The sequence below is a fragment of the Serinus canaria genome, chromosome Z (assembly GCF_022539315.1).
Source record: "Serinus canaria isolate serCan28SL12 chromosome Z, serCan2020, whole genome shotgun sequence".
Lineage (NCBI taxonomy): Eukaryota > Metazoa > Chordata > Aves > Passeriformes > Fringillidae > Serinus > Serinus canaria.
Genome location: NC_066343.1, coordinates 32,597,204 through 32,617,119, shown reverse-complemented (window position 1 = coordinate 32,617,119; position 19,916 = coordinate 32,597,204). Strand labels below are relative to the sequence as shown.

The 19,916-nt window shown below is 45.7% G+C and overlaps 1 protein-coding gene across 5 annotated transcripts in view; it reads left to right on the top strand.

Annotated features, from left to right (window-relative positions):
• Positions 1-19,916, top strand: part of PSD3 (pleckstrin and Sec7 domain containing 3) — a 120,907-nt gene that overhangs the window by 45,032 nt on the left and 55,959 nt on the right. For all 5 annotated transcript variants that reach the window (XM_018920928.3, XM_050986513.1, XM_050986512.1 and 2 more), the window contains 5 exons: positions 45-251; positions 356-436; positions 10,003-10,115; positions 12,829-12,887; positions 16,518-16,607. In XM_018920928.3, the coding sequence (XP_018776473.1) occupies positions 45-251; positions 356-436; positions 10,003-10,115; positions 12,829-12,887; positions 16,518-16,607 (550 nt within the window). The remainder of the gene's footprint in view (positions 1-44; positions 252-355; positions 437-10,002; positions 10,116-12,828; positions 12,888-16,517; positions 16,608-19,916) is intronic.

Sequence of the window (19,916 nt, the reverse complement as noted above, 5' to 3'; positions counted from 1 at the left end):
TCTTATATTATTTTTCTTCTTTCCATATTCTTTTAATCTCACAGCAATGTTGACCTAGAGAATGTGATGTTAGACTCCAGTGCAGCCATGGGGAGCAGTGAACGTCAGGAGAAAGATGCCACTGGAGCCCTTGGCCACGACCTCAGCAATGGCAGCAGCAGCAATTTGGAAGCAGCCAGGCGCCTGGCTAAGCGCCTCTACCATCTGGACAGATTCAAACGCTCTGATGTGGCAAAACATTTGGGTAAAAAGTATGTGCTGATATGAGTACATGTGTGGCCACATTCTTATTGATGGTTCTGGAGGGGTTCACTCTTGAATAATAACCTTTATGTATTTCTTCGCTTTTCTTTAGCAATGAATTCAGCAAGCTTGTGGCCGAAGAATATCTTAAATTTTTTGACTTCACAGGCATGACGCTGGACTGTTCGCTCAGGTACAATTCCATTTGTGGACTTTATATTCTTTAGTAACAGTGCTGTTTGCAGTGTTGTCCTGATTTACCTGGTTGTCCTTTTGGGATGTAAGAAGATGAAGAAGGGACTGTGATGTATTTTGGGGACAGAGCTTTCCTCTTCTGTTTGGCTTTGTGTGCTACTCTGTTCTAGTGCTACTGGAGTGGTGGCCACACGGAGGGGGAAGTATTTGGGTGGATCTGCCTTGAGATGCTGGAGAAGAGTGTCCAGTCAATGGCAAAACAGGGAACTTGTAGTCTGCCAGGTGCAAGTGAGGAATTACAGTGGTGCTCGCAGCTGATCTGCACAGACTCTCGGGCTGATGCCTTTTGGAGCTTACCCTGCTTTGCTGCAGTGCACTAAGACCAGGGTTTGGTGTGGTTTGGCAGCTCCCCTCTCCCTGTGTCCCTGAGGAATCCAGGAACGTGCAGAACAGCAAAAGCTTCTACATGGAAACAGCTGTAGTGAGTTTGGTTACTGTCGACGTGGGTGTTTGAAAACCCAGCCCTTCCATTTTCTTTGCTTTTTACACTGGAATCAGACCTCAACAATGTTTATTTTCAGTGTTTCTTTTCAGAAGTCAAAATACCAAGTGCAGCCATGGCCTGTTAGCCCAGTTGCTGGTGTTCTGGTGTTTAAGGGGATTTAAATGAGTTTAACTCATTTGATTGAGGTTACTTAAGGGAGAATTTTTTTTTCTAATGAAAATCTAGAAAATGTGCACACACTTCTTAGCCCCTTTGCAAATGCATTTCTGGGGATCTGAATCAAAGGCACCCAGAAAGTCCTGCCTGCTGAAGGCAGGGGGAATGAAACATGCAGTGGGAATGAAACATGCCTGCACAAACATGAACTGCCGGGTCCTCAGGCAGGGGGAGTGGAGCCAAGCTGGAGCACCTGCTCAGTGTGGGGTGGGAGCTGCTGGGCAGTGGGAGGTCTGTTGCTCAGTTCCAGGTTTCAGCACCCCTGAAGCATGATGCTAAATATACCCTTCTTTTAAATTGCGAAATCCAACACATAATTGCTTTGTGGCACATATTTAGGAGGTCTCTGCTCTCTGTAGATCTCCTGTTAATATTACTAGTTAGGACTTTCTCTAAAATATGCCCAGGCTCATGTAGGACTTAAATAAGTCAAAGGTGTGTTGAGGTTTCAAGAGTAGCTACAGTAATTGCCAGCTGCATGGCCTAAGCATGCAGCAGCAGCTGGGGACAAAGAATTGTTCCAAAGCCTGAGGAAACTGAGGCATGCTACCTTATGCTTGGCAGAGAGCAAGAGGAAACAGTGTTATTGGGCATTTTGGGGGCAGCTGCTGGGATCTGTGCTACCTCCCAGTTGTGGGGGGCTGTTGTGCAGCATCAGTGACAAGTCTGAGATCTGGGAAGGGTTGTTCCTTCACTGTCCACTCCCTGGATTCTTGTTGCCCATGAGTACATTTTGTCCTAAGTACATCTCTTGCAGCCCCTACAGGATGACAGGAGGGAATGTGATGCTGCTCTGGCTTTTCTCAGTGTGCATTCTGGAGTCCAACCCTAGACATGGGGAGAGCAGACTTAAGGCTGCTCAGGGTACTAGTTAGTAAGGTTCCCTGGGAAAATGCTTCTGAAGGTGCTGGGATCCATCAGTGCTGGTCACCACCTCCTAAGGGCACAGGGGCAGCCAAATCCAGACAAGGCAGGAGGCTAACTTGAATGACCACAGATCTTCTGGAGCTAACAAAAAAAAAAAAAAGTTCATCCAATGGGAGAAAGGTTGTGTGATATGGGAAGAATACAAATTTGCTGCTCACCGCTGTAGAGAGAAAATTTCAGATGACAAAATTCAGCTGGAGTTGAACATTGCTAGTATTTGTGTGGGACAACAAAAAGATTTTTTTTTTAATAAGTCAATAGAGAAAGGCAATGCAGAATGGCTCAGTGCATTGAGGGACCGTGGCTGTGAGAACGATAAACTCCCAGCTGACCCTGAACTTGTCTGGGATCTGTTGCTTCATCTGGATCTCATGAGTCTATGGGGCCACATGGGATTTATCCAGAAATACTCAAAGAACTGCTTGATGCCATTCTGAAGTCTCTCATAATGATTTTGAAATGGTCTTCGACATCTGAAGAGGTCCCAATTGTCCGAAAACTGTCTAACCTTCAAGAAGGGCAAGAGGAATAAGCCTGGAAACTATAGGCCTGTCAGTCTCAGTCCAGTGCCTGGTAAAATAATGCAGAAAATTATTCTGGGAGGTTTTGAAAAATACCTGAAAGACAATAGATTGGTCACAACCACCATGGCTTCATGGGAAAAAGTCCTGTTTATCCAACCAAATTTCCTTTTAAGGCAAGGTGGTGCACTTAGATGATCAAGGGAAGCCATTTGATGTGATCTTTTTGAATTTCTGTAAAGCTTTCAATACTGTCTCTCTCAGGACCCTTCTGAAGAAAATGTCCAGCCCACAGCTGGATAAACACATCATGTGGTGGGTGAGCAGCTGGCTCATGGGTCAGGCACAAAGGGCTACAGTGAATGGGGTGACATCAGACTGATGTGGTGTGTCTCTAGTGGGGTTCCACAGGGCTCCATCCTTGGCCCTGTGCTCTTCAACATCTTCATAAATGACTTGGACACAGGACTTGAACATAAAATAAGTAAGTCTGATGATATTAAACTGGTAGGAGCTCAGAGGAAGAGAGGTCCTGCAGGGAGAATTTGATGAACAACAGGTTTGGGGAACTACCAACTGTGTGAAATTTAACAAGGACCAGTGCTAGATTCTGCACCTGGGATAGACTGGGAAATGAGCTGCTGGAGTGCAGCGCAGTGGAAAACAACTAGAGAGTCCTTATGGAGGGCAAGTTGAATATGAGTGAGCAGTGCCCTGGCAACCAGGAGGGCCATCTCTGTTCTGAGGTGCATCAGGCACAGCATCAGCAGCCAAGTGAGAGAGGGGTTTGTCCCACTCTGCTCTGCACTGGAGCAGCCTCGCCTCAGGTGCTGGGGGCAGTTCTGGTCCAGAAAGAAGAAAGATATGAAGCTACCAGGAGGTGTCCAGAAAAGGACAACAAAGATGGTGAAGGGCCTGGAGGGGAAGCCAAAGAAGTGGCTGAGGTTCCTTGGTTTGTTCAGCCTAGAGGAGACTGAAGGGAAACCTCATTGCAGTCTACAACTTTCTCACAAGTTGAAGAGGAGGGGCAGACACTGATCTCTGTGGTGACCTGTGACAGGATGCAAGGTAATGGCTTAAAGTTGTGTTAGGGGATGCTTAGGCTGGACATTAGAGAGAGGTTCTTCGCACAGCAGGTGATTGGGCACTGGAACAGGCTTCCCCAAGGAAGTGGTCACAGCACCAAGACTGACAGAGTTCAGGAAATGTTTGGACAGCACTTTCAAGCACATGGTGTGATTCCTAGGAGTGTTCTGTGTAGAGCCAGGAGTTGGTCTTAATGATCGTTGTTGGGTGCCTTCCAGCTCAGTGTATTCTATGTTCTCTGGTGGGCAGAAACTCATCCCTGTGGCCCTTGGCTGTAGCATTGTGTTCTGAGAGTGAGGAAACTGCCTTGTTTATTTACCAAATATTCTTTCATCAGTTTCCTCTCCAAGTTAGCTTCCAAGGGAGTAAATCTGCTGCAGAGGAGGAGAAAGTGTAGGTCAGTGGTATGTGGCATGGGCAGGGAATGTTGCTGGAAAGAGCCCAGACTGGGGTAGGAGACAGAAAGATGGCTAATTCTCAAAATGTGCCTTGGGAGCTGTTGTGAATTTAGCAGCAGTGTTCCCCAATTTAACGTTGCCACTGAAACACTCCAAAACAAGCACCACTTGCTCCCTTCTCCCTCCCCCTCTCTATGGGACATCTGTAGAGGAGAACTGGAGGCACAGAAGGCAAAGATCAGGGGTTGAGATAGCAACAATTTATTGGAAACAGTAAATAAAACAAGAAAACAAAGGGTAACAATGACCCTGTTAAATAATATAAATAACAGAGTGTACAAGAGAGCTGAATGATCCACATGCAAGCACTCACCATGTGGAAACCAGCAATGCCCTGACTGCTCCACCAGGTTACCTGCCCAGAAGGGATGCCTCTTCCCCCTCCCACAGCCTGTACCTGTGGTTTTACAGAATAGCATCAGGCTCCTAGGCATGCTCCTCCTGGCTACTGCAGAAATTAACTGTTATGGGCAGAATCAGTATGTTTTCCTTCTCTTATGCAATACGATCTAAATCATGTCCAGATCCCACACCTCCCAGCTACATATGTGTGTGTTTGTGTATGTCTGTGTGTGTATGTGTAAATGCAAGCATGAATATAATTTCCATAGTCAGTAGCTGTCCTTTCAAGATGTCTATTGAGTTCCTTTAGTCCATGACTGTGGTTCTGTCTGTTCTAGATGTCTTCCAGGGCAGGAGGGTTGCTTGCTTTCACCTGGTTGCGGTCTGCATCAGGAGCTCATGACTGGTATATCTGGAACAGTCCATATTCATTCTCCATAGTAGTTAGGCATACAGTGGCAGTTCCACCTCATGTTTCCCTTTCCCTCTACATTACCCATCAAGTGCCATCAGGTCCTTGAGCAAAACCAATCACATGAATGGATTTGCCTTTGCAAAAAGGTGGGACCAATCCCGACCATGTTCCCTAACACATTTCTCCTCTATACCACAGGGTCTTCATGCCCTGCTACAGTGCATAGTAATTTTGATTGGGCAGGACCAGCTTGATTGGTAGAGCCTCTTGTATTAACTAGCAAGGTGGCCTTTGCCAAATGCACATCCCCATGTTTGAAGGTGCCACCACCCATTGCTTTCAATGTCATTTTTAACAGTCCATTGTGCTATTCAGTGTTCTCAGAGACTGGTGTAAAATAGGCAATGTTTATACCCACTCAGTCCTGTGCACTCTGGCCTATGTGTCTGTAGGGCTCCTTTTGAAATGAGTCCCACTAGTCCAACTCACTTCTTTCTGGGGTGCCCTGTTGCTGCAGAAGTTGCATGTCAAGGCCCATGATGGTGTTTTGGGCCTTGGTTGAGGCGCAGGGTTCATTTCCAGACACACAGTGGTTGTTTCCACCATTCTAAGCACTTGTGTCGCTTGCCTTGGGGGGTGTGCAGCAGTGTGATGTAACCAGTTTGCCAGGCTGCTCCATATCTGTGTTTCAGCCATCTGTGGGCACCGTACCAGAGAGGCCTTACCTGCCCGGCCTGCCCGATTGCAGTGCGTGTGTCGCAGTTATGGTAACTGAGAGGCATTGTCCATGGTCAAGTCTGCCCCTTGATCACAAGCCCACGTGTATGTTGTGTCTCTTCTCTGATGACCTGAGGCCTCTTGAGCCCACTGAGCCAGACGTAGTTGGCTCTTACATTGCCAGTCCAGATTAAACTGAGCCGCTTTAATCTTGGTGGCCTGATCCACCTCTCCATCGTTGTGGTGCTCTTCAGCAGCCTGACTCTTGGGCAGATGTGCATCTCATTATGTTCTTCTAGAGCCAGCTTCTCTACCAGGGCAGTGATTTCTTGCCAGGATTCATCAGCCCAGAGGGGTTTCCATCTGTACTGCCAATTGGCCTTTTTCTGTCAGTCATGCCACCCCAGCAGAGCATTTTCTACTATCCACAAGTCAATGTAGAGGTAGATTGCTGGCCATTTCTCTTGTTCAGTGATACCTAAAGCCAGTTGGAGGGCTGTCAGCTCTGCCACCTGACTTGATCCACCTTGTCCTTCAGTAGCTTCTGTGACTCATCATATAGGGCTGTCTGTGGCTGTTTTCTGTTTTCTATTTGTCCCTGTGGTACAAAAGGAACTTTCAATACAGAGATCGTATTCCTTTTTATTTGTAGGTAGCTGATTTTATGGTGGGGCCTCCTCAGCATGTGTCATCTTCTCCTCCTCTGATGATGATGATGGTAGTCTGAAATTTTCAGCTTCAGGCCAATTAGTGATGACTTCCAAGATCCTTGGGTGATTGGAGTTTCCTGTTCAAGCTTACTGTGTGATCAGAGTAAGCCAGTTACTCCACAGTGGCATGAGGTGTTGCAGGGACTTTCTCTTTGAATATCTAGCCCAGTGCTGGCAGCTTGGGGCACCAGGAGAGGCTCACTTCTGAGGCAGGTCCAACCCCTTCATAAGTTGCCAGTGTCTCTGCTTCAGTGGAATTGTAGCGGGTCTCAGATCGTTTGTATGTTGGAATGCTTGTATTCCCAACTCCAGAACACCAGAGGTTGTTGTCGAATCTCCACATGTACCCTTTTGCCAGTGACTCCTGGAAGGATCATTCTTCCCAGCTGCACTGTGGAGCATATTTTTTACATCTTGTAGTGTTCTGACTGGCTACTGCATGAGCAATCTCCTGTTTAATTTGTTCAAATCATATTATTTTTAAAGACCCTGCTTAAAATCATTCTTCGTTGGCATCACTTGATAGAGAGGTTTTAAAATCTGACTGTAATCTGAAATATGCATCCTTCAAAAACGCACAGTGCCTAGGAAAGCTTGTGTTTCCTTCTTGATGGTTGGTGGGGACATAGCTGCTGTTCCAGTGACCATGTCCATTGGAATCTGATGACATCCATCTTGCCATTTTACTCCTAAAACCAGAGTTTTCTGGGCAGGTCCCTTTATCTTGCTTCGCCATGTGGCAAAACCAGCCTTCAGGAACATTTGAATTGTCTTCTGCCCTTTCTCAAAACTCCTGCTGTGTTGCCCTACATGATCATGTTGTCAGTATATTGCAAGTATTCTAGGACCTTACCCTTTTCCTCACATCCTTTTCCAGTGCAGTCTGGATTAGTCCAGGATAAATAATGGGGTTCTGTTTTCACCCTTGGGAAGTCAGTTCCAGGTGTATGTCACACCCCTCCAGGTAAAAAACTGAGTCTGTACCCTGCTGCTAAAGGAATGGAGAACAGCATGTTAGCAATGTTGATGGTGGCGCCACTTCACTGCTTTGGACTCCACCTCATCCTGAAGTCCCAGCGTGTTGGGCACAGTGGCACTCAGTGGTGGTGTGACTTCCTTCTGGCCATGATAATCTGTTGGTCCCTGGGCTTACACACTGACTGTATAGGACTGTTAAAGGGTTAACAAGTCTTGCTGACCATTCCCTGGCTCTCCAGTTTGATCATCTCATGGATGGGGGTCACAGAGTCCCAGGTGGAGCAGTATTGTCGATGGTCCCGTAGGAATGTGGTAGCAATTGTGTCTGTTATTCTTCGACCATCAGCAGTCCCTAAACAGAGAGGTTCTCTGAGAGACCAGGCAAGACCTCTCAGAGAGGTCCTCTGAGAGACCAGTTCAGCTGCCTCATTTCTTCTGTCTCCACAACAGCTATCCCAGAAATCCTAACAATGCCTTTTTGGGTCCTTGAAATACCCTCTTTTGGGGTAACCTATGCTAAGGATGCCCAGGGCCTCTGGGCCAGTCACAGCGGGGTGTTTTTGTCATTCATTTCCAGTCATGCTCTCTCCACCTTCCAGTGCAGACAGCTGTTGGGATCCCCTTGGCACCCCAGAAAGAGATGGATTCTGTCCCCATATCTTGGTGGCATCAGGGTACATCATGTGCCAGTGTAAGATAAAGCCTTACACTCTTGTGTGTCTGATGTGCCAGAGCACTGGATCCACACAGTCCAGTAGATCTGATTGCCCCTTGCTTCTACCTGGCTGGGACCTCTATAGTTCTAGTAATAGTACACATTGCTCACTTCTTGTAAATATGAGCTAGAGGTCCCTTCAAGAGACATCAGCCCTTATATTAAAAATTAACTCTGTCCTGGCCAGAACCAGGACAGGAGGACAAAGTAGGAATGACAGAGAAACCCTGTTAAGATTCACTTATATCTACTTGTGAACTGGATTATTTGCAATACATTACATGTGAAATTAAGTTGTTACCATGCAGATCACACTCTGTGTGGGTGTGAGATTGTTGCAAGTACAGCCTGTCTCTGACCTTACATCAGAGAGAAAAAAATTGAAGTTTGTGCATCCAGACTCGATAGATGTGAATGTTCCAGCAATATATTCCATTCCTCTCAGATCTGGTGTTAGTTTCTAATGGGATGTTTAAAAATTGTCTGTTAGACAGTCATTCTGTATGTCTTCTTACTTCAGATCCACAAGTTTTGTGCTTTCAGTATTTTCTTAGAAGCATCCTGATAAATGAATATAGAAGGTCATCTTTGGCTGTGAGATGCATTTTTCTATGTGGAAAGAACAGCAATGTAAGATAATGAAGCCACAGGGGCTAACTTCTTAGCCGGATAGCTGGTTCCCCATAGGGTTAAAGTGTCCCAGGCAAGCAGTCTCAAGGCCAGATACCTCAGCCCTCCGGGGGCTGGGTTGCCCTAGGCCAGACTGCGGCACAGCCATGACCCCTAAGCAAACTCAGTAATTGTCAGCTCTTAGTGATATCAGCTCTTTTATGGTTTCAGCTCTTAGCTTGCTCATAGGGGCTGTGGCTGGCCATGGCTTCTGGAAGGCAGATGATGAGAGAGGAGAAGGCTATTCCACGATGGTTTATTCTGAGGGTCTCACAAAGGATCCGAAAGCAGCTCTTCTAAAGGAATGGGCCAAGACAGCCCCTTTTATAGGGTTAAGGAGGATTGAAAACTGACCAATTGTAAGGGTTAGGGAAACTAGCCTATGGGGTCACAGAGAGATAAGGAGGCCTGGAGGACCAGAGTGAGGACTCCTAGTACAATTCCTATGACTCAGCAAATACCTATCTCTAAACATCTCTCCACGGAGCCATAGCTGGCCCTGTGTCTGCTACACAGCAATGTGGTTAAGAGGAGGTGTGGTCAAGTAGGATAGAAGTGAAAGAGAATAGAAGTGAAAGATGTGTGTCTTCCCCACCTCTCTGCATAGGCTTGCTGGCTATATCCTGTGAGTGCCCAGATGTGCACCAGCCCTGTACCCTGGGCTCTCATGAGCTAGAACCTTAGGAGGGCCTGTTACTCCTCCTGTTGTTGAAGCTCAGTGGAAGATGTTGCAAGTCTTCTGCCTTTTTGCTCAGTTATTTTCTGCAGGTCCAAGTAGTCACACTCCTCCCCATCTGATGTGGTCCTGGCCATACTGATAAGTGACCACACATTCGGTGTTGGCTGTGAGTGCTGTGCACTTGCTTGACCACCACCTGGAGTAGCTTTTCTGATTTGGAGAGCAGTACTAATGAAGTAAAGTTAAAAGGTGCAGGGATGGTGGGCAATTAGAAGAGAATGGGGAACATCCTGGATTTCTTATCATGCATAAAAAACACGTGTTCCAATTCCTTGCCCACAGGAAAAAAAAATAAAAGTAAGAACACCTCTTTCAAATAGTGGAATTACTTATTATTTTGTATATTCTGTGGCTATGGCCAATGGTAATTTAAACCTTCTTTCATTTACTATAATGTTGGAATTAACTGCACGCAGAATGATAGCCCAATTTCCTAGAAATGCTCCTTGGAACTGGATGTGTACTTATGTACTTCTTGCTGTGATGTGTGCTTTGCTCTGTGCACTGTGTGAAGCAAAAAGAGATTTATTACCTTAATTTCACTTATTTTTCCACTGCTCTTTTAGGAGTTTCTTTAAAGCCTTTTCACTTATTGGGGAAACTCAAGAACGAGAGAGAGTTTTAATCCACTTCTCCAGCAGATACTACCAGTGCAACCCAAACGCCATTTCTTCTCAAGGTAACTTTGTTTCTGATACTGAGGTCTTTGCCCACATATGGTGTATGCCTGGAAAATGAAGTTGTGTAGTCACTGTGCCACACTTTAGAGACTGTCTCCGATAAGCAGTAAAACCCTCAGCTTGAAAGATATTAAATATAAATAGGTCCTCAATATAAATCCTCAGTTGTGGCACCTCCAGATTTGTCCTCAGTTGTAGTTTCTGGTCTTGCTGGCTTCAGTGTGTGGGTGCTTGTACTCCAGCTGCACTCATGTGGAGAAGAATAGGTTCCATGTCAGGTGAAAGAGTGGTTGTTTGCTTTCCATGCTCCATTCAGCGCTTGTATCTGCATGCATTGGCATCAGGCATGCCAGTTTTTGCCAGTTGTGGGGGTGAATTTTGGGTGCTGTATCTAGACCCTGGCATGGTTTCATCTTGACTAGCTAACATCAGTCAGAGTGCTTCTCCTTGCCAATGTTTTCAGTCAGTTTGGAAATAAATGATGGAAACAAACAAGCACATAGATCAAACCTGAGAAAACTGGCATTGCAGAAGAGGACAAACTGTCTGTTGGCATAACTGCTGTGTTCAGCCAGACATGCTGGCAGAGCCTTGTGGCCCTGTGATTGCAGCACATGCTGATCACACACTGAAGGAGGAGGTTGAAAAAGGCAGTCATCGGTTTAGCTATACTTTAAGTTTAAAGTGTGAGAAAGAGCTTCTATAGTTGGAGGTACCACTGCACCTCCTTACCCTTTGCTTTGTGACCTACCCTTGTTGCAGTGAGATAGTGTTTGGGTACTTCACACATCTTCAGCTTTACTGGCTGTCATGCAGGGGAGGGAAAAAAGTCGGGAGTAAGACAGGATCTGCTCCTGTGCTGTACTCTGCCTATTGCCTTTCTTATTTCAAGACACTGTAGGCAGTCAGAACAAGTGCGTGTCCAGAGTGAAATAATGACTTGCCTGATGATGCGGCTGCCTTATTCTAGTTAAGACTGCAAGAGGGATATTGCGCCTTCGGACCCCAAGTAAGCATTTAAATCCTGCACACTTAAACCAGGATCTTAGTACAATATGCAGTTTGGGCACTGCAATATAAGAAAGATACAAATCTATCAGGGAGTGTTTTGAAAAAGGATATAAAGATGGAGAAAGGTCTAGAGGGGAAACCAGATGAGGAGCAGTGAGATCACATAATTTGCAGAGTCTGGAGGAGCCTGAAGGGAGACTTCATTGCAGTCTACAGCTCCCACATGAGGGGAGGGGGAGGGGCAGGCACTGATCTCTTCTCTGTGGTGACAGTGACAGGAGCTGAGGGAATGTCTTAAAAGTTGTGTCAGCAGAGGTTTAGGTTGGACATCAGAGACAGGTTCTTCTCCAGGTGGGTGGTTGGGCACTGTAACAGGCTCCCCAGGGAAGTGATCACAGCACCAGCCTGACAAATCTCAAGAAGTGTTTGGTGTGATTCGTAGGGATGTCTTGTGAAGAGCCAGGAGATGAACTCCATGATCCTTGTAGGGTGCCTTCTAAACTTGCTTGGAAAGGTTATTCAAAAAGGGCTTAAAGTACTACTACTTTTTCCTGAGTTGGGCCCAAAGAAGAGCTTTACAAAAGTTCCCAGAATGTTCACAACCAGACTTTCCTAGCAAACCTTAGAAAATCAGGAATTTAAAACAAACATTCAATCAAAATAAAGCATTTCACAGAGCATTGACATAGTAAACTTTACTCATCCAATCTTAATTGCCCATATTCCAGAAAACGGAAATTAGGAGTAGAAAAGAGGAAAAATATACAAAAAGAAAGAGCAAAAAACAAGATACAGCTACTGCCCTGGATCCTAGTGTGGTTTCAGCTATCCAAAGATAGTAGGGACCCAACGACCTGTCCTGGGGTCTGCTCTGGCTTCCTGTGGCAAGCAACCCCTGGGGGCATTTCCAGTCATCTGGTCACCCCAGGGCTTGACTAGGGCCAGGCTAGAGTGTGGGGCATTGCTTTCAGTGTGCCAGTGATTAGTGGCAGTTCTGATCTAGAGGGTCCAGAGAGTGGGGTGTGGAGCAGTGAACCATCCCATTTTCTGCTGAGCTGCTCCCCCTACACACACATTTCAGTTATTTTGAACCAGTAATCATTTTCTTCAGTCTCTCAGTCCTCCAGCTTTATTCTATGGTTCTATGAATCTGGCTCATTGCTGAGGGCCTTGGCCACAGGACCAGCTTAGAAGCATTCTGGAGTGCTCTCTACCCAACATGGAGCCAAGGCAGCACAAGTAACTGACTGTACTTCTCCAAAATTAGGTCTAATTGAGCTCTGAATAAGGACTAAGCCAGAGGGGGAGAAAAACAGGATACCCTGCTGCGCCCACTCCTTACACAAGAACAAATGTATTTTACTTTTCCCTTTCTGCACTGAAGTAAATGAAGAAGGAGGTGTTGATTCAGACTGTAATATTGATATTAGCAAGCTATGAGTGATAGCATGATTTCCTGTCTTGCTTGCCGCATCCACGGGTGCTGCAAGACAGTTTTGACAGTTACGAAAAGATAAAGACTGTACTGGTTTGGCAGCTGTGTGATGACCTCATTGTTCATTTATTTAATTATGTATATTTCTTGATAAAACAGATTCTTAAGAAGGGAACAGACTCAGTTAATCCATGAGTCTCAGTTTCAGCTTCTTAAAGGTCCAGATGTGGTTTTGCATGTGACTCTGGTTATTTCTCTTTCTGCAGACGGAGTTCACTGTCTCACTTGTGCCATGATGCTGCTGAACACAGACCTCCATGGCCATGTGAGTATGCGCAGCTTTGTGTAGACTGCTCCTATCCACACCATGCTGGGACTGGATAGTCTTGTGGCAGTCCCTGTGCTGGTGGTGTTCTTCTGAAGCCCCTGCAGACAGCAAGCAGTGAGAAGGCTGCACTTCCAGGCTGCTGTCCTAGGCAGGCCTGTCCAGCATGCCTTGATCAGTCATGTGTAAGCTGGCATTGTGCCAGGTGTTGCCATAATGTCTGAGCATACTCCCTGACCTTAGGGCTGTCTTTCTGGTGTGCTTACCATCCTTCCTGCAGCAGGCCCTGACCGGGAAGCTGTGCTTGGGATTGGCTTTTCCTTTGCAGTATGTACAAACCTGTGGGAAGGCAGAATAGAGATAGAAAGTGAAGACAACCTTTTGGAAAGGTCACAACACAAAGGGAAGGTGATGTTTGCAGGCATTCATTTGCAGGGGAGCAGATCTGGTGGAAGCAGAGTTTTGCACAGACAAATGATGGGTGTACTCAAAATCAAGAGAATGGAGGGAGGATGTAGGCATGCTGAGTGGGAGCCCTGTATTCCTGTACTGCACACCTCTCCCCATTGCCTGCCTGAGTGAAATAGTATTCTATTTGAGTTTGAGTTCTTTTAGTTACACTGCTGCAGGGTGCCAGCAGCCTTGGGGTGGGTGTTTCAGCACCCATGGTGCAATACATCAGCTATGCAAGGTATTCCCATGCTGATGGGAAGCTTCCTCTGCCCTCAGTTAGGATAGAGTGTGTAAAAACATAGGGAGCATGGCAGGATAGTAAGCAAAAGCAGTGGCTTTGGACAACTGGCTCTGGGGTTCCTCTCTGGCCCTCCGCTGCACTTGCAAGGGCTCTCCCAGGAGGATGTCTGTTGGGAACTCTTATGCATCAAGGGTGTTGGATTGGGCAGCAGAACATGGAGGCATCCTGGGTCCGTCTCAACAGGCTACTTAGCCCCTGTGGTGGTGCAGGTAATATAACCAAGACTTGAGCATTCACAAGGAGTTCTGAGACCCACCTCCCATTAATTGAATGCCTTTGTTTGCAGGTTGTGGAAACAGGAGGGGGTAGGGAGTTGTGAAGAATTTTTTTCTCTGAAGGCTTAGCTTTCCTTACTGAAGGACCAGATGCAGGGCATACAGGAAGGTGCTGCAGTTTGTCTGTTAGCACACGTGGCTTCTCTTGAGAACACCTAAATCTTTCTGCACAGGTATCCCACTCCCCAGAGTGGTGAGCAGCCTGGGGCTCCTGCTTTACAGTCTGTCTGGCCTGACATTCCAGGGAGGGAGACCAAATAATGGTCATGCATTAGCCTGACAGCAATTCCCATTTCTCCCTGCGATGCTTTAGTGGGCCGTACTGTCTTCAGTAGGTACTGGAATAAATGATCTGGCTCTGATCCATCATTGCTGCTGCTGACTCCGGTTGTTGCAGTGTGTAACTTTGGAGACTTATCCCACTGGCAGTTGGGAGTGTGTTGTTATGTAAATGCAGCTGTAGTATTTGCCAGACTCCTACGTGTATTATGTCCATGGGTGTGTCATTGTGTTCCCTCAAACCCCTCTGATTTCCTCTTAATTTTGGTCTACCTCTTACTGCTCTGCATTTTTCTGCATAGGTGATAAGTTTGGCATTTTTAATTTGGAATGCAGCCCTTGCAGATATGCCTAATTGCCTGTTTCATAAAAAAGATAATGCTTTGCCCCATCCTTACCAGGATTCTGCTAGAGCAGGAAGCAAATGAGTCACAGGGCTTGTCTATACACTGTGCTCTATTTGTTACTGACATACCGATCATAAGCACAGACATTTCTATTTCACAGTCAGCTCCACTGTTTGTGGGGCTGTAATGCAGCTGCTCTGCCTTCAGTTCACACTTGCCTTTAACTCTTGTAGACAAACTCTTACTTAATCCCCTTTATGTTCCCTGTCTTGCCACGCTTCTGTTTGTGACTAAACAGTTTTTGCTAAGTGTGTCTTGGAAATGCATGCTTGCTTCTCTGCACAGAGGTCATCACCCACATTGGTGCTAGAGAGTTTTGAGGTATCTTTAGAACATCAGGCACATCTTCTGGAACCTCTGTGGCACTATATGGAGATGTTAGCTTTGATCCTGCAGCAAAACAGCCATTTGTCTGCAATGCTGGCTTTGGTCAGCGTGGGGAAGCTGCCAACTGTTGCTTGGAGGAAACAAATAGAAGTAGGCTGAAGTTTCAGGGAGAAAGGAAAGCACTTGTAAGTATACTAGACCAGCTTCAGCCTGCATCTGAAGACTGAAGTTAGAAGCTGTGTTCTATAAGCTTTGCAGCTATAGAGCCAGGGTTAAGCCCATCTGTTGTCAGGAGCCATCCTTTTGTGGGAAGACATGAATTGTTTCAGGTTTACTTCTTGCCTTCTTTCTGTGGGTTTGTGCTGGCTTCAGGCTATGGGATGTTCCTTATTAGCAAGGTGAGGCTGATGGCCAAGATTTGGTGGTTTTCCTGATCAAACATTATGGAAGGGAAATAAAGGATATGCACTTTAGGCTGTCATGTAATTTATAACACCAAATGGCCTGTATTACCAGCTAAGGGCACCAGCCCCTGCTCCTAGCTGGAGACAAAGCTCACACAGAATTTGGGCCCCTGCTCCTAGCTGAAGACAAAGCTCACACAGAGCTCTTCTGCTGTATTTCTACAGACAAAACATGCCCTGACAGTGGAAAAGTCTTCACTTCCATCTCGTGACTGATAGTGGTGCTATCCTCCAAGATACCAAGACTGTCACAGAGCCCTATTTTCCCCTCTGTCTATACTGTGTTTCACAGCTCATCTCAGGCTGCTTTCCTTTCCTCAAATATCTTTGGTGTCCTTTTTCATCAATGCAGTGTTGTAATTGTTGCCTGCTCACAAGGCTTTCCGCGTTCTAAGCAGGGGCCTTCTAGCACATGGGGGACTGAGTACAGACGCTTTCTCTGAGGGGTGATGGAGACAGGGATTCAAGAGTAGTTTAGGGCAGCCTCAAACTTCTGGATGTAGTTTGGCTCCTACACAAACATGTAGGGACAGCCAAACTGTTATTTTGTGTTTGTGGCTTATTTGGGCAACTTTCAGTCTGAGACTTAGACAGGAAGAGAGAAAAGAGAGCGAGACTATGGAAATGTCAAAGAAGCTTCAGCCTGTAAATCAGAAAAGGTAATGGCCATGCCAGTTGCCACTGAAAGGAGGCATTTGAAATTGTAAGAGAAGGGTCTAGAAAGGGCCTAAGTCACGTGTTTCCTGGTGCCCCCAGCAGATTTAAGTAGAGCTTTTCCCTCAGAGACTGGTAGAGCTTCTGGAGACATGGGGATATAAGGCGCCGTGCGAATAGTGCAAATACCAGAGATCTTCATCATTGTCATCTCCATTACCCCCAGTATTAAGGTGGGTTTTTTTGGGGGGGGTGTATGTGGGCCTTCGGGTGCAAAAGTACTTTCTCTTTTCTAGTTATATGCATACAAGGATGCTCATCTATGAGTAATCTCGTGAATGTGTTCTTAGTGCTGCCTGGCTTAGGCCTAAAGGAGAGCAGAAAGATGCATTTAATCTGATGATGCTTGTTCCTGTCATTATGGAAAGCAGCAGGAATATGATGTTTTGTTTCTCTGACACTCCTTTCAGAACATTGGGAAAAAGATGACCTGTCAAGAGTTCGTTGCTAACCTCCAGGGGATGAACGATGGCAAAGACTTCCCGAGAGGGCTCTTGAAGGTAAGGAATTAACTGCAGAACATGGGTTTCATTTCTGTTAAAAGATGGTTCAAAACAAAACACCTGTCTTGCATTTTCTGAATCTTAATTGTCAAACACGACAAGTGATGGGCACATTTTTCCTCCCAGAACATAAATAATATATATAATGTTTATTCTCTTGTTTTCCCTCTTGCCTTCGCTTGATAGTGAAGGAGACTCTCTGCTGCACAGAGAGGTGAAATTGAGCTGCAGCAGGTCTTGCCCCAGAGCTGTGTGCTTTGTAAACTCCTGTGGTCATGCCAACCCAGAGTGCTGTCTCCTGATTACAGCAGACAGAAGCAGCCAGTTGGCTCTGAATGTGAATATATTAAAGGCTAAGCCTGATATCTGCGTACAATCTGGAAGGCGTGTGTGTTTTTTCATCAAAGGTGCTTTGGGGTATTCACATTAGAGCTGGAGATGTAATTTCAGATTATAATGTGCTGTCTGGCACAGGCTGCGTTGCTTCAGCTTTTGTTCATTCAGTTTGTGCTAGGAGTTAAATCTGAAGAATGGGGGAAGAGGCTGAGCAGGACAAACCTTGTTTTCTTGTCAGTAATAATGAGAATGTTTTGCTTCTTTTTTGTCAGATTGCTACCATGAAACAGCACTTTGTTTAAATGAAGACAGGTGTGCATACACTGGAGTTCCTTATTTATTTGTTTTTTTGTAATGGAAATAAAAATAAGAGGCTGTCACATCTGAGAGCTGACCCAATGCCTATTGAAGCCAACCAAATGAGTTGCCATCTCTTGTGTGAGTTTTGTGTCAGAAGCATTGTGAAATACAGATGTACCTGCATAGTTAAGCAGCAGAGTTTGTCTTCTAATACTGGTTATTTCTTTATTTTCTTAATCTTCTTCAGGGAGATTTTTGTTGGACCCTCCTGCTTCAGTTCTTACTGTGCAATAGGGAATATTAAATTTTAGATTTAATGTGTTTAATTTTTGAATCTGTATATCTGTCAGCAGCCACACTTAAATTACTTTTCCCCCCAAAGGAATCTCATTTCTCTGCTTGCCATAGAGGGATGTGTTGAGATTAATTTGCAGGCTAATTACAGCCCTTTCTGAATAAATAGATCTCCAGACTGTGTTTAAATAACCTGAGTGTACTGACAAGAGACTTCCAATGGTGCTCACCTGCTGTTTGTTTTCCTTCTGACAGAATTATGCAGTTGGGGCTGTACCTTCATGTTTAGTGCTCACCTGCTGATGCTAGGGATGTCTGACTCTTCACCCAAAGCAAATATCAGGGCTCAGGATTTTTTGGATGTAGACAGACGGAAGAAGTTTGGTGTTGGTGTCCCATGTTGCTTAAGGCTTTCTCCCCTTTTCTGTGTGCTGCCGTGATGTCCTGGGGACAGAGGTGGCACCCAGCTTTGTTTTCTCATCTGGCTTGTCTGAAGATTTGATCAACTGACCCTTGTTTTTTAGTTTATTAGTTGAGGGGAGTGGAGTGAGTACGAGTAATTGTGCTACTGTGTTCACAGCAGCCATGCTGCCACTAAATGTGCTATTACAAAGAACTAGCAGCAATTAATTTTTGCATTAGTCTCAATAAATTAAATTCACAGCACCCTCCTTCAGCCCAGCACCAAAATGCATGTGGCTTGCTGCTGCATTAGCTGTGTAGCCCACTGAGTATGGGTGAGGCTGCAAGCCTTCTCCCTGCATCCTTGCCCAGCTGCCTGGGAGAGGAAGAGTGGTTTCCACAGGGTGGCAGTGTGTCCCTGTGGGAGTGAGGTCCTGAGCACCCACTGGTGACTTATGCAGACCTGTGATGAAGCAAGTGGGCTTTTCTGCCTCTTCAGTCTCTTTGTGTTCTTCTTGTGGCCCTGCTGCACCCTTGTATGAAGCTCTGCAACTGTGCTAAGCCCCAGAGTAAAGATGAGCAGTAGTGGAGGGGAAGGAAGGCTGGGAGAGCTGAGTGTTCATACAGGGCTTGTGAAGCTCTGTGCAGCATTTATTGTGGATCCAGTTTTCAGAGTCAGGGGTCCAAATGCAAATGCTTCTGCTATCCAGGACAGCTGGTTGACAGTCATCAGTCAGACATTTCCTTCAGTCAATCCCTTCACTGTTTGGAGTGTGTCACTGGGTGTTTCATCTGGATGGGAAAATAGCACGTCAAGGGAGAGACACCAACACGTGGGGAGGGACACATTTTTGTGTGATCAGCCTCAGAAAACCTGGGACATTGGATCAAGTTACTCCTTTCTTTCACCTCCTTGAGGGAGCTATCTCTATGTTTTATTACGTTTTTTTTCCAACAATGAGAACACTTTTGGTACAAACCACAAGGCCTTCATGACCTGATTCTCTATGTGTCACTAGTTGTGCTTTGAGAACAGATTATTTCACTCTGGTTTGAAAGTAGAAATGAGAAATGCTAATGTGATCTTGCTCACCTTGTGTCCTGCTGTCTGTTTATTTAACATCGCTTTTGTACATGCGTCTGCACAAAGATTCATTGCCTTTTTCCTCACTCCTTTAGTCACATCTGAGATTGCTTTTGAAGTTGGGACTCATAAAGACAAATACGCCAAACTGTGATTAAAAGTGCACTTCTCCTCATGGGGTCTGCTTGTAATATTCATGTATTCATCACATATATATATATGTAGAAAGGAAAGCCATGGCCAGGATCTCCCTCCTTGGGAAAAAACCAAAATCAGTCTGACATTTTGGCTGTGTCAAGAACCTCATGATTTCAGTGTAGGAGTGGTTTCTTTCTCACATGCTCACACCAGCTTTAACCTTTTGTAGTGTTAACATCCTCACAATTACGTGCTAGGGAATTGTACTGTGTGAGTGAAACCTTCTTCAGAGCTGGGCTGCACATGATTTTCTGGAGTGAAGAGGAGATTTACTTGGAAATAGCCTAATTTTGGCCATACATTCTTGCTTAAATTCCTGAGGGCAGTGTGGTCCCCATAAATAAAGTGCTGCTATGGTGTTGGCCACAATGTTTTCCTCTTGTCATCTTGAGACAAGGTGTGTTGGGGTCCATTCCAGGAAGGTTGCATTAGCAAGGCATTTCATATGTAAGGAGAGAAAATGTCTTCTGTGGTCCACAGAGAGCCTGCAGGAAGGCATCACTGAGGACATGGATCTCTGCTTTTGGTAGGCAGTGTTCTGGGAGGGGTAGTCTGTTGTTAGGCTATGTGCAGAGTACCACCTGTCCTGTGTAAGTAAATGTCCTCTGGATTTGCAGTGTCCAACACACCTCATTCATGGAATCACAGGCATCACCCAACCTCTGGCATGGCCTGACTGTCAGCGGTGCTGC